Below are 13,696 nucleotides of genomic sequence, written 5' to 3'. Positions count from 1 at the left end.
CTTTCCTCCAGCCTCCCCAACAATATTCCTCAAGGAATTGGTTAAAAAGACGAACAAATAACTAAAATTAGATTAACAATACCTAATATCTTGATGCTCGAATTATAATGCTTATCTATACCCTTCCAATTCCCTCTCCCCTCACCATCGTAGCCGAGCCTCTAACCCCCACCGCCTTCGCCCCCTTCGGCGCCGTCCTCACAAACCCGGCCCCTGAGACTCGGCCTCCAGCACCGGCTTCGGCGCTTCCTTCCGGATATGGCGCCGTCTCCGCTAACCAGGGCACCGCCATCCAGTACCGCGCCCTGGCGCCTCCGCTGAAGAACCTGTACGAGCAGGCGCGTAGCCGGAAACCCGCATCGCCGCGCACCACTATGTTCGTGTGCGGCGCGCGGCAGCTCGTCCCGGACGATCAGTCTAGCGGCAACGGTGGTGACGGCCTCTTCGAGGTCAAGATCCTCGAGCGCCACCCTTTCACCACCCAGACGTTCGTCCCGCTAGGCGCTTCGGCGGAGACGCGGTACCTGGTCATCGTGGCGCCGAGCCGCGCTCCGAGCGCCGCAGACGAGGACTTTCCTGTGCCGGAGGGCGGCAGCCTGCCCGGTAGAGGGCTGCCGGATCTGCGGGGCTTGCGCGCGTTCGTGGCGACGGGCGCCCAGGCTGTGACGTACGGCGCGGGGACGTGGCATGCGCCGATGGCGGCGCTGGGGCCTGCAGGGTCTGCGATCGATTTTGTTGTTATGCAGTTTGCTAACGATGAGCCTGTCGAAGATTGTCAGGAGGTCGCTCTTGAAGGGGTAGATGGAGGACGAAAGGGAGGCCAGGGGCAGGGGCAAGGAGATGTCCCGAGAATAATGGTCCGGGTGCCGCCGGGTAAGAAAAGGGCATCGAAACTATAGGGTTAATAATGGATACGGGTTCATTATGTGACTGTGTGGACAATAAGGGTTGAAGCTGTAAGTTATGAACTCTTCGCAAATACCGACTGAGATTGATATGCCCCCTCGAAGCGGTGGATTCCTCTACCTACCTTTTAACTGTTTGAGCTAAAGCATAAGTCCGACGTCGACGGCGTTATAATGGATACTCGCTGATCTATGAAGCCATACACGAGGGTATTCAAATCACGCATTTTACACCGTTAATTATATGAAACCTCAATTCAAGGCCCCCGCAATTTCGTAACTAAGGGAGAAGTAAAGCAAGAAGTGGGAAGTCGCAGCAGATCCATCTGTGCCTGTACGGCAGTACGGCCACCTAGAACAGGCCCAGGTCCTGCCTACTTGGTGGATGGATACTAGGTACATACCTCAGGTAGTGTACGTCGTAACTGCTTGCGACTTCCCCGAATAGCGTCGTAAAAGGAAGCCCCACACTAGCCACCATTGATATCAACAGGAGCATTGAGTCATTTGACCGTCCCTCCACTAGTTTTGTTCCCCCTTCCTCTTCTTCTCTTCCTCATCTTCCCTTCCTTCTCTATTTTCCGATTTCTTTTTAATCCATTGCGGGCACATCAACAGTTACTCAGGGCGACGCGGCCGCTTCGGCGGCCGTTAGCCAGCATGCTACTACCTAGCTTGGTAGATGGGGATTTTCTATTTCAATAAGTTAGTCAAATCTTCCTAATAATCCTTTAGGAGGCGGGTTAATTCTGACTTACGTTCACCACCCAGGCGATCAGTACTCGATACCGACTGTATTCAGCCAGTTTGATTCGTTCATGGCCTTCCAGATCTCGCTTGAGGTAAGCACCGACCGAACCCGTTCTTCCCCATTAGTGACATCTCCACTGACAACCTGAGAAGCGCCGGCAGAATTAGTTGCTTCCACACCTTGGACTAGAGGAACGTGACGAAGTCTACCAACGGCCTCTCCGGGACGCACCAAGACGTGAGATTGCCTTCGAAGTTCTAGCATATCCACTTCGATAGTGTGGGCCGTCACAAAGTGGTATACGTGGACTACCTTCTTCTGGCCAAAACGAACACATCGGCCCTTTGCTTGTTTCATATCGGAGTCGTACTGTTCCTGTAATGCCCTAAGAAGAGGACATACAAACATCACATGGTTCGCCTTTTGAAGATTCGTGCCTGATGAGCTCTGATCGTTGAGGTTCAGGAACCTGACCTTACACTTATTTGAATCATCAGGAGACTCCGTAGGGGACTCTGTAGGGGACTCCGTATAGGTAATCTTGTTTTTATCCAGGATTTTCTTCAGCTCTTCCTTTTGGTTGTCGAATTGGAAGAATATAATTGCCTGGTCATCTTCGGGGATTCCCTTGATACAGTTCGCAATCATCTGCGACTTGGAACTAATACCGGCAATCTGGTCTTGTTGTGTACTGGGCACATGGTTAAGGGATCTCTGGGGTTTGTCGATAAGCGCCAGGCTCTTCGTTGCGTCTGCGAGGGACGATTTGCAACCGCTTGCGCCATTAGGACTGTTGTCGCCGCAGTACTTATAATGGAGGTGATCTGCACAGAGCACATGTCCACATTCACAGACTATGTGTAGATCATTTCTAGGTTTGAGTTGTGCGCAATTATCGCAGCGCAACTGCTCCTCCTCCGAAACCAGGTTCTCTACGATCCTTTTTTGCTTGATAACGTGGGCCAAATTGTCAAAGGCCGCTCGCAATCCCACAGAGGTATCACTGGTCTCACTGCTAGTGGCCGTATATTTACCTCCTCGGATAATCATTCGTTTATCAAAATTCGGGAATTCGGTGCGCTTCATCGCCCGGGAATCGTTCATTCCAACATATTCCGAATCATCAAGGGTTCCGTTGTAATGGGCCTTCAATCGTGTCCTTAATTGCTGGGCCGTTGGGTCCTTGATCGGGACTACGCCAAGAGATTTCAATAGGCTAGTGAGGAAGGTTTTGTTGTTGGATTTGGATTTGGGGAGCGAAGGCATTTCGCCCGGAGTTGGTCTTCGCACGGTTGAAGCTTCTGCTCTTCTAAATCTCGCCAAACCTGGTCCGCCAAGGAGCGCAGCTAACTGGTTCTTTTTCGACTCCGTTGGGTTGTTCGACACAACTGACGTGTTGCCGAAGGTCTTGAGAAGATCGGTTAAAAGCTCGCCTGCTTCTTCCTCTTTTATTCCGGCGAGGTGCTTAGCTTCGAGATCGAAGTAATCATTCCAAGATGATTGCCTCAGTCCGTACATAAAACGGAGTAACTCCTTGTCGTCATCATGGAAGTTAGGATGGTTCCTGACAAGCTCGTTGAACCTGTCCTCGTATGAGCCAACATTAAGCGCTTCAAAGATTTGTCTCCAAGAGTCAAGTCCGCCACAAATCTCGGTATCCCTACACCATATATCCTTAAGAATCATCGAGATATCCTGTGCGGCAGTTGTGGCATTTGAAAACGAACACTCTTTGTCGTTGGTAAGGACTCTCCAAGCTAGCCAAATTGCCTTTTCAAGATGGATTCTGAAGACAGCCGTGGCGTGTTGAGCCTGGTCACGTCGTTCCTGACGGAGCGATTCAAGGGATTGCCCATCCAAGCTACAGGAAGATCGAGCAAGGAATAACCTCACGGCGACATTCCTTCCATCTTCAAACCATTCATTGAGTTCAACTAGGGTTTGGAGGCGAGCACGGCACGCCGCAGGTAGCATGTTCGCATCCAAACCACATGCGCGCAGGTCGTGCTCAAGAGCCATGTATTCGATAGCTTCGTGCTTATTCAGTTCGCACACGATAACCTTTTCCTCTACTCTGATACTTCCGGCGAAGGCCGCATCCAGTGGATTGGAAGTGGCGAAAGTTTTCAAGAACTCCATGCCCTTTTCGTGCCTCTCGCGAATGCACGAGTCAGACATAAGTTTGCGATTCTGCAAAGCTTCGGCATTGGTCTGCTCACCGAAAGCCGGACCCACGGTGATTCGCGGCATCCCTACACGCGAGTAAATTGGACGTGCGATATGGATGTTCACGAGATTTGCGATCCCCTGTACCGCTTGGAGGTTCCTTGTCGGTGGTGTGGCGGATAAAATCCACTTAGCATGTGCTGAACAATTGACGAAGAATGTCATAGCCGAGAAGTTTTCGTACGAGAATTCGTCGTACACCGCGCGAGCGAATGTAAATTCGTCGAGAACGTGAAGGAATCCGCCTTTGTTCCACTCGCTGTCCAGTTCCTGCCACGAGGTAATCCGTTGAGACGCCTGGAGGTTCGTCTCTACGACACCATCCTCTCCGTCCTTTCTTTCCATATTACGCGCCTTTCCCCTACGGCGCGACAGATCATTGGCATAGACCTTGTATTCATCCCTAAGACGTTCGGTACGTCCATTCATATCACCCCATACCTCCTTTATCTTGGGATCGGGACTGCTTAATAGAGCACTCACATGAGCTCGAGCCGCTGGCGCAGCATCCTCATACCAATCTACAAAACTGCGGCTGCTAGCCGAGTCTTGATCTTTGATTAAGGATGAATCTGGTGGATCAAGTGACCCGGCTAGGCTAGCAAGTCTCTGATTATAACGTGGTTCAAACAGCTTGTTGGTCACCACAATGATTCTTGCCGCACGGAGCCTTCCTAGAACCGCCTGAGAAGCGTTGTCTTGGAGATCTGAAATCGACTTAATTTTGAAAATCTCGCTCGACTTTATGGGTAAAAAGTGAAGCGCTTCCGTAGCCCATTGATCGACCAAGTGTCCCGGAACCACCACCAGGGTGGCTTTCAAGTAGTTGCAATGCGGTTTTTCGGTCTCACGCTGTTGAAAGGACTTCTCCGAGTCGAATACTTGCTGGCAATGCGCTGAGGCTAACATGACAACGGTCTTGCCGTAACCTACATCGTCCGCAAGTACGCCACCGTGGTTGGTGACAATACGTTTGGCCCATCCAGCCAGTCGGAGCTTTAGCTCGGGCACAATTTCTTCCTCGATCTCTTGTTCGGTGAATTTCGGATTATTTCTTTCCCTGTCAAGTATCCAAGCAAGGGATCTTAATTGCGACTGAGTCAGTTGTCCTTGGAATGTCTGCAAAGCAGGTTCCATGCCATAAGGAAATTCTCCCAAGCTTCTCAGCGCATTTCGAAACGGTTCAAACTTGTGTCTACTGCCGCCGTTGGAATTAACTTGCATGTTTTCGGATAGAACAGCATTGCGCTCGACCTGTACTCCAGCAGTCACTCTAGCCGTAGGGTCCCTGGTAGGAGGCAGGAAAACTGCTGCTCTCTGTCCTAGGACCTTGTGCTGGAATAAGTACTGCACGCGGATAGCATGCATCTTCCCGCTAGCGTCTGGGTTTGGCAGAGCCTGCACCCTCGGTTCGAAAATCGGAATTCGCGTTTTGAAGCGCTTCTCGAAGTCTGCCATCGCATCGGTCAGATGGTGTCCGACATATTTGTTGCCAACTTTTATCCAGCGGATCGGAGGTAGTTGTCCATACGGACACTCGCGAGGCTTTGTTGCAAAAACGCCATCTTTCCAATTCTTGAATTTATCCAACCAGGCCTCAATGTCTTTTAGCTCGAAGCTAATCTCCAAGTCCTCAATCCCAGCGAGTTTGACATTGACATGAGAGATGAAGCCGTGAAGATGATGCAGGTCAGCCTTAGTTACAACGGCCCAACCATCAGTAGCGTCCTTACACTGGGCCTTATACTTCGTGATGGCCTTGTAGGGGTCGCATTCCATCTCTCTCACGATCTGCGCTTCGGCGAGTATCAGCTGTTCAGGCTCCTCGTTCTCGACGATGGAATGCCTAGAGCCAAAGACTTTCACCTTTTCCAAATTCTTAAAGATCGTAAACTTTTGCCCTTCGACGAAATTATCGGCGCCGCCAAATCGAGACTCCTTCCAGTATCCGCCAACGCATGCGTCGACATCGCCAGTTTCCCGCTTCGACAAGTTGACGCGGGTGTCAAACTTCATTAGAATCTCCCGGTATTCGTGGTATTCTAATTGGCGGCAAGACTTTGAAATAACATAGCCGTCTAAGTCTGGAGTAAGGGTACGCGAAACGTCCTTAAAGAGAAACACCTTCTTATCTTGAGCATGAAGGCTCTGCTCTGGCCCATCACAGGTTTTGTAATGGTGATACGACCCATAAGCATCATCTAAATCTAACTGGTGCTGTACACCCTCGGGATACTTTATATCGATCTTGGTGATCTTTAAAAGATCCTTCTCACGCCCGTCGACTGATACTTTCATCCCTATGTTGACGAAATGCCACAGTTTCCAAATGTGGGGCTCTGGAAATACGCTCGGCGAATTGTCAAATAACTCGGCCTTTGCGATAGGCTGTGGCGATCGAACGTATTCTGTGGCCAAAGTAGGATCGACACACTTTATTGTATCCTGAAGGGCATTGCCGGTCTTACTCCATGGGTCCAGGTACAAGTACCAAGTGATACCAATATCCGATAACTTAGCTCGGACATCGAACCCCCATTGTCCAGAGTAGCAGACCGTCACAACCTCTGTAATCCGAATACTTTCATAATAGAAAGTAACGTCTCGGAGCTTTTCCAGGGCGTCCTTAACATCGGCGATGGTTACTTCCGTACGAGAATTAAGTGTCGGCAACCAGTTGGCAGTGGTCATGCCCGTGATCGTTCCAGGGAAGAATCGCATGACTTCTTGTTCCACCTCGCTTAGCAATAGGTAATCAGCAGGTCGCTCTGTTCGTTGGAAAGAATGCTCTGGGTTCCCGGCACACCATTTACAACGGATGGTTAGGCATCGACTGCATTTCATAAAGTCATCGGTACTATACTTAGCTGCTCCATTGCAGAAGCAATAACGGCGAGACCTCGCATACAGTTCTCTGATGGTTGATGCGTTCAGAGATTGGGCATCCATCGTGCTGAACTCTGGAATTTCTTTCAGCTTAGGCTCTACTGTCAATCGAGGCTCCTTCTTGGTCTTTGGCTCGAGTTCGCGGTTGAAGTATTTCTGGGGTCCCTCTGGTTGGCTACAGACTGCTCTGAACAGAGCCACGAGAACAGCACCAACCACCGTCGTACTCATCGCATTTCCGGCTAGGTCGCGCAGTTGTTCTTGAGTCTCTGTGGCAAACTCTACACGGTGGAGAGGCAGCCCTTGAAGAGCCAAAGTCTCATACCCAGATACCATTCGACACTGGTCCGACATGAAGTGTATGCCGCTCGGAGTTAAGCATCCAGTTATACCCAATGGAGTTCCGAAATCTGATCGATGGATGTTCTGACTCAAGTCCGAGATACGATTCTTGAATCGGGAATCGTAGACACAGCGTTGGATTCCATTGAGATAGGTCTTCAAGCCTCTCAGGAAGTTGATTTCTATACAATCCTTGACGCGATCCGGGATAGATTCTAAAACATTTTTATCCATGCGATCATAAGGTTGTCCATTTCTAATTCCCCATTTCGTTATGTCACGAGAATTGCCCAATTCTTCTTTCCTTCGAGTTCGGATATGGATAATTTTCGAGCGCTGCCAGTCAGTCTCCGTACCGAAACCCAGGGTCTTCTCCGAATCATCTTGTCGAGCTCGTTCAGTTAGAGGGTGGGCAGGTGGTAGTAACCACATCAGAACCGGGCTAGATGCTCGTCTCGGCAACACATTCTTGAGGAGATGAAGCCACATGCTTCCAATCTTGCCTGCGTCCCACCTAAGATCTTCATCCTCTTGAGCGCGTTTCTCGGCATCCTTTTCCGCCTTGGTCTTCTTGGACGCCTTACCATTCTTCTGGACATCTTCCTCCTTCGGCTCCTTCTTTGGGTACTTCTTACCCTTGGCGAAGATGGTATTGTCCATTGCAAGAAGGTAACCACGTGTGCGGGTCTGGGGGATGTAGAAGTCTTTGGTGTCGAGCTTGGTGTGATAAGCTGTGTAACCGAGGAATGGGAACCAAACTTTCTCCATCTCAGCCCATGGGGCCCCTAGCACGTTCTCGAGAATAACGACCTTTGGCCTATAGGCGCGGATGTAACTCAGCATCGAAAAGAATGTCTTAGCGGAGGATCCCATTCCGGGGGTTGCCTCAAGACAGGCCTGGAAAAATTTGTCAATGCGCGCGTACTCGGTATCGTCGTAGCCATTTTCCTTTGAGAGCTTCCCAATATGACTGTACTCCTCTTTGAGATTAACTGGGGTGTAAGTATTCGTCTGTTTCGTGTTGAGCGATGAAAAGTCAACACAAGAGCACCCCGAAACGAGAATGTCGACGTCACCGGGAATCTTCTCGAACGATCCCATTGCAGTGGGTCTAAATGTTCCGTCAGTTATATGAGCGGACGAACACAAAGTTAAACAAGACTCACGCCATTCCGTCTTTGGGATTGATAAAGTCTTGGACGTCATTGTACACAATCGTGCCATCAGTGTTTCGCATGATATACGCTTGCTTGAATCTCACAATCTCGGCGCTGAAGACATGCAGGAATTCAAGAAACTGTCTTCCGGGCTGCATTTTTTCCCAGATGTCTCGAATCTCCCTCAGAGCCATGATAGGTGCTTCCGTACCAGAGCACATGGTTGCGATGCGCAGGACAAGATTTCCGTTCTTCTACACGTCTGTTAGCAACTTGACGTTTTATACTTGGAGGGATCAAAGTAAGGACGCCTCCTAGTATTAAACGTACCTCATCCAGCAGCTCTGCTGACCTCTTTGCAATGTCCCAGAATGCGGCATCGATATCTGAGATCGGGGGTAGTGTCTGGTCTAATTGATTCTTGCCGCTGCGGCCTTTTGGAAGGCCGGCAGTTTCTTTACCCCCATCCCCAGGCTCATCTTCCTGGGAACCTTCCAAGGGCTCCTCAGGATTGGATGGTGAGGTTGAATTCTCGTCCTTCTTAGAAGTTCGAGGCTTCTTGGTAACGTAGTTATCAAGTGTCTGATTACCGGCTCCAGCAGAGTCCTTGCGAGCTCGCTTATTCGAAGCCGCCTTTTGCGGCTTGGTAGCAGACTTTGGCGGCATGATAGCAGATTCGAATCAAAAATATGATTGAATCAAAGTACAGGTAGTTGGGGTAAATGGTAGGGTGCGTGATGGAGTAATGGGCAATATATGCTCAGTTGGTGCGAGATGAAGAAAAAGAAAAGCAAACCACCTGCACGAAACACAAAGGTTTACGTGAAGGTGGTAGTGCGTGTGTGAGAGGAAAGGGAAATGAGCAGTCTAGTAATCGCAAGACACGTTTTTAGGTGGGCTTTGGCGTGTACTTGTGAGTCTAGGGCTACGTTTATGCATGCAAATGCAGAAAGGTGTGATGTTTACTTGGTGAAGTTGCGTACGCAGATGGATGGTTTAGGCAGAGAAAGTGGAAAGATTGGAGGATTGAGGAAATGAAGGTTGCGTAATATGAAGAGGAGAGTTGAAAGCTAGGAAGAAAGGAATACGCAGAGGGTATTTATGCACAAAGATTGTGGGAGTGATCAGAATTTTCTGGAGCAGGACCACAACGTACTTCAGTACTAGGGCAAGTACCAACAGTATTTACATATCGAAACACTCACTGACGATGTCATAGTTTACCTTACAGTTGGCCGAAAGGCGACAGCAAGCCCGGAAGCGGACCCGGAGCGGACCCGGAGGCGGAGCTAGCAGCCAAAAGCGGACCATCGGCCCCACGTACTACTACCGGTGGCAGTCATGGGGCTCCGTAGGACCCGCATGCTGCTTCCGTATGACAGTCACAGGGCTCTGCAAGACCCGCGTCCTAGCGAGTCGCTTGCTATTTATCACAGTGACTACAATGAAATAGCCACTGGGGACCCGTTAATCAACGGGGCTGCGGAGTGGCGGCAGTGCGTGTGATGAAAAAACCGAGAGATGGTCAGGGTTTTGACTTCAGTCATGGCAATCAAAGTCTGAACAAAGCAATAGTCATGGTCCAACATGATGCAACGGGCAATAACCAATCAAGAGGAGGGCGAGGTCTACGCACTCACTGATCCCCAAATATCAAGATATAAGAAGCTGAGAGATAATACCAGCCTATCTAACAAACTCGACAAGACCTTGTTGGATGTTCGACGCAAGAAAGAATACGCCATCACTAGGATCACCGCAATCCGCCAAGGCAGAAGACAAGGGGCATCAATTGGCAGAGCCTAAGGAAACATTGGAAATCACCCAAGTGCATCATGAATCCCGTCAAATCTTAAGACGACGACTGTGAACTGACAACTAAGTATATCTGAAATATCAGGGGACATCAACTTCGATAAAATCATGTAACACAGCCACTAGGGGCTCAGTGGGCTCTCCCGCCAATTCAATTTGAATCAAAACGCGCTGGGCACCGACAATTTAACCAGTTACGTTACTCAAAGAAGATCGAGAAATAGCAGATGTTCAGGCATCTTGCAGTCGAAGAATGGACAATTTGCCATGATCTAGAGACATTCACAGATGGCCGGGGAAGGACCCATGCCAGAGTGGACCACGACAGGGAGTTTATGATAGCTCAATATTAAGGCCTATCAATATTCATGCTTAATAACTTTCCCGTGCTTATAATGAACTCGTAAGTGATCCATCTAACTACAAGATTAATGCCGAGATTAACTTCCCTAAACCATGGTCCTATTGTTGTGCTAGTTGAAAGAGCAATAAAGATACAGACCGTAATAGCCAGCTCTTCATTTATTTCTCACACGATAGCTTTTCTGTGAGATATGTCTGGCAAATGGAAAGTCAGGATCTCCTAAGGCTGGTTAGTCATTGGATCATAGGGGACAACCACATCTGTATATGCGGGATAAGGTGATAAATAAAGAAGGCAATATCTTCCGTCTATAATATGTGATAAAGATCCATTATTATAGGATTCACTACGAATAGGATCAGGTGTCTAAGGAGCCCAGTAGTGATACTCAATGAAGGAAGTCAAGATAGGGTTGCCGTCACGTGCCTGATGGCTTGCAGCTGAGGCACGCGCTAATCGAGGCGCTAAGGATACTTACATTAAGTGGCGTTTTTGGCGTATGTTTCACCCCTCTACCCCTCTATTCCCCTACCCCCTTACCCCTATTCTATCATCTACTACTAAATAGACTGCCTGGCTCGCGTTTACTCAAATTTTCTGCTTAGAAACTACTAGTCATTATGAATCCTAAATCTTCCTGAAGTGTACTAGTTATCATCACGAGAAAGTATGAGCGCCTTATGATAAGCGGCATCCAAGGTTCTGCATATTTTTAGATCGAGTGGGCCAGTTTTCGTAATATTCGCTGTGGCTTGCTATTTGATGGCCGCTGTCGCATTAAGACGCCTCCAAGGCTTCCTCTCCCTTGACTAACCCACTTCGATGGGTGATTAGCAACTCAGCCGCACCGCAGCTTGTTTTGATGTCTAGCCATTGTTAGATTCACCAAATTACATATTCTCCTTCATATTTCATCAAGGTTTGATACATATCTCGGAGAGAGAGAGAAAAAAGAAAATTATTTCTTCGTTACGTCTTGCGTTCCATTCGAGATGGGGTCCGTCCTTGAATCTACGGATCTTAAGAATAAGCTGGAGGACTTATCTGGTGTGGTCCTGAAGCCGGGCGAAAACCCTTACAATGCGCTGATCGAGGCTTGTAATGATGAACCAGTTGAGTGCGCCCTTATCTTGTCCCTAGAAGATGCTGGTAGCGTAGACAGCTTCCGGCAATTTAATAAAGGCACCTTGGTTCGAGCCTCCAAGTGAGGCAATGATATGAAGTGCTACGGCTCTATACATTTCCTCAATATCTACAAACTAACAGATATCTAGACGAAAATTCAAGAATTGTATGCTGCGCACCGAGTCAGGCGCAATGCGCAACAGAGGGACAAGTTCCTCGCCTCCGACTATAAGGAATTGATCATCGATCCATATCTACTACGACTAGAGAATCCACAGATCGAGCCAGGTTTTGGTCAGTATGAGAACACGCCAGGCTGATGCTAGAGGTTCCCGTCTCTTAAGCCAGCTCCAGTGCTCTAATAGTTCGATAAGTGCTAACGTTTTAGCAGTATGTCACAATATATTTTATATTCATATAATCTGGCCTGTTTCCCTCTTTATGTGTAAGTGGGGGCCATTCAGCTGTCAGAACACTAACATATAGCAGAAAGATACGAGATATTGCATGACTTTCTGGGGTCGTCCTCCGATTCATGTATTAGAGCTTGCGGAAGTGATTCAGAAAAAGCTTAAAGCTATTGCGCCAAGTAAGCGAAGATTCCTTTCTCGGAGAAGGAAACCAATCCCAAATCGTTTCAAAAACACCAGTGGTATATCCCAAGGTAGAATAAGACTTCAAGACCAAGCTCAGGGCCCCATGGATAACCATCAAATTAAGCATTATTCACAGCATAACACTTATCCCCTCAGGGCTGTAGCCACTGAAAGTCAAGCGAGTTTCTCGAAGTCTTCTACCGTTCCAGGGACCAAGACAAGGATTACACAGATAGCCCCCTTTTCCCCAGGCGACATGCTAACATATCCATTACACAGAGATATGGCTCATGCCGCTCCACCGCATGCACATCACGACCCTCGAAATCGCCTTCTCGCGCACGGCAGAGGAGATCGAGGCGCTGAAGGAGACGCTCCGGCCCGCGATCCCGGACATCGCGAGCTTCACGCACCGCCACCGGTCGCGGCTCGTCAAGCCGATGATCTCGTACGACCTCTCCGCCTTCGCGCTGTCGTTCGTGCCGGCGGCGGGCGAGCCGCCGCTCTCGCCGGCGCCGACGGCGCCCGACGCCGTCGTCGACGTGCTGGCGCAAGGGGACGCGTACACGTACCACCACTTAAGAAGGGACGTGTGGGAGCGCGCGAAGGACGCGGGCGTCACGGTCACCTCGCGCTACGTCGTGCCCAGCGCGCACGTCACGCTCGGCAGGTACCTGACGGACGAGGACCACGCGACGCCGGAGCTGAGGAGGAGGTGGGTCGACGCTATTGATGAGATCAATGCTTGGTTAGAGGCCGAGGTGTGGGATAGGCCTGGCGCGGAGCTGGTGGGCGAGTGGGTTGTGGGCCAGGAGAAGGGCTTGGATATTCGGGTTGGTACGCTGTGGTATGGCGGTGGTCGAACTGTTTTGATGGGTGAGGGATTCTAGAGGACTGGTGTTAGATTTCCTGCGGTCGGGTTAGAGGTCCTTCTGAGACAGACATTGCGTAGAAGATATCGTATCATTGAGAGTACATCTGAAGGATAAAAGACTACACCATAAAGCGCCCAACGGGCTCAACTAGAGCAGATGATGTGACCTAAGTGGCCCTGGCCGATGAGACTGTTAAAGGAATTCTGTAAAATCTGAGTCATATCAAGAAAGAAGGCAGGTACGCGACTAAGACGCGTTCATCACGTCCCTTCACGTGGTCCGTTCCTCTCTCTTATCCGGCAGCACCTGACGACAGGAAAGCTTATAAGAGTGAACAATCGCCGATTCAGACAACCATCTCGAATGTGAATTCGAGACTCCTGTTCCAGGCGTCCATGGAGTAGTAGTCAACTCGTTCCCCTCGCATAAATCGGGCACGGGAAAGACCCGGGTGCAAGTCCCGGTGGGTGCTAATCATTTCTTGAACGCCGTGGGTTCGAGATACCTGTTTGCCTTTATTTTTATACTTTGCTTTTTCAACTTGCACCATTATTCCACATAACTGTTTATAGTTTGTGTCATACCTAGTACCAAAATAGCCGATATCCCTAAGCTATCATACTGTTCCCTTTTTAGAGAGAAAATAGTGATCAT

General features: G+C 49.4%; 3 protein-coding genes and 1 non-coding gene across 4 annotated transcripts; 3 read left to right on the top strand and 1 right to left on the bottom strand.

Annotated features, from left to right (window-relative positions):
* Positions 1 to 17: 17 nt before the first annotated feature.
* F4807DRAFT_418503 (uncharacterized protein) lies at positions 18 to 1,593 on the top strand. Its single transcript, XM_047997324.1, has one exon. It carries the CDS (start codon positions 108 to 110, stop codon positions 897 to 899), a length of 792 nt encoding a protein of 263 aa, XP_047856156.1. The 5' UTR covers positions 18 to 107; the 3' UTR covers positions 900 to 1,593.
* Positions 1,594 to 1,680: 87 nt separating this feature from the next.
* On the bottom strand, positions 1,681 to 8,933 carry F4807DRAFT_458531 (uncharacterized protein; the record flags this gene model as incomplete). Its single annotated transcript, XM_048001220.1, has 3 exons — positions 1,681 to 8,221; positions 8,277 to 8,521; positions 8,598 to 8,933. 3 exons carry the CDS (start codon positions 8,931 to 8,933, stop codon positions 1,681 to 1,683), a joined length of 7,122 nt encoding a protein of 2,373 aa, XP_047856155.1.
* A 2,093-nt stretch (positions 8,934 to 11,026) lies between these two features.
* Positions 11,027 to 13,245, top strand: F4807DRAFT_418495 (RNA ligase/cyclic nucleotide phosphodiesterase). The gene is made up of 4 exons (XM_047997323.1): positions 11,027 to 11,558; positions 11,721 to 11,864; positions 12,061 to 12,160; positions 12,447 to 13,245. Exons 1-4 carry the CDS (start codon positions 11,439 to 11,441, stop codon positions 13,055 to 13,057), a joined length of 975 nt encoding a protein of 324 aa, XP_047856154.1. The 5' UTR covers positions 11,027 to 11,438; the 3' UTR covers positions 13,058 to 13,245.
* Positions 13,246 to 13,431: 186 nt separating this feature from the next.
* On the top strand, positions 13,432 to 13,514 carry F4807DRAFT_t54. Its single transcript has one exon. It is a non-coding gene; the product is annotated as a tRNA-Ala (tRNA).
* Positions 13,515 to 13,696: the final 182 nt, after the last annotated feature.

Source organism: Annulohypoxylon truncatum (assembly GCF_022578515.1).
Source record: "Annulohypoxylon truncatum strain CBS 140777 unplaced genomic scaffold F4807scaffold_9, whole genome shotgun sequence".
In the NCBI taxonomy this organism is placed as follows: Eukaryota; Fungi; Ascomycota; class Sordariomycetes; order Xylariales; family Hypoxylaceae; genus Annulohypoxylon; species Annulohypoxylon truncatum.
This window is presented reverse-complemented; position numbering and strand designations above follow the sequence as displayed.

What these genes read in the sequence shown, in the direction of transcription:
- F4807DRAFT_418503 (XM_047997324.1), top strand. Translation starts at nt 108, where the DNA reads ATGCTTATCTATACCCTTCCAATTCCCTCTCCCCTCACCATCGTAGCC.
- F4807DRAFT_418495 (XM_047997323.1), top strand. Translation starts at nt 11,439, where the DNA reads ATGGGGTCCGTCCTTGAATCTACGGATCTTAAGAATAAGCTGGAGGAC. An exon ending in AGGCTTGTAATGATGAACCA is followed by an intron (nt 11,559 to 11,720) that starts GTTGAGTGCGCC and finishes ACAGATATCTAG; the next exon opens with ACGAAAATTCAAGAATTGTA. An exon ending in GCTTAAAGCTATTGCGCCAA is followed by an intron (nt 12,161 to 12,446) that starts GTAAGCGAAGAT and finishes TCCATTACACAG; the next exon opens with AGATATGGCTCATGCCGCTC.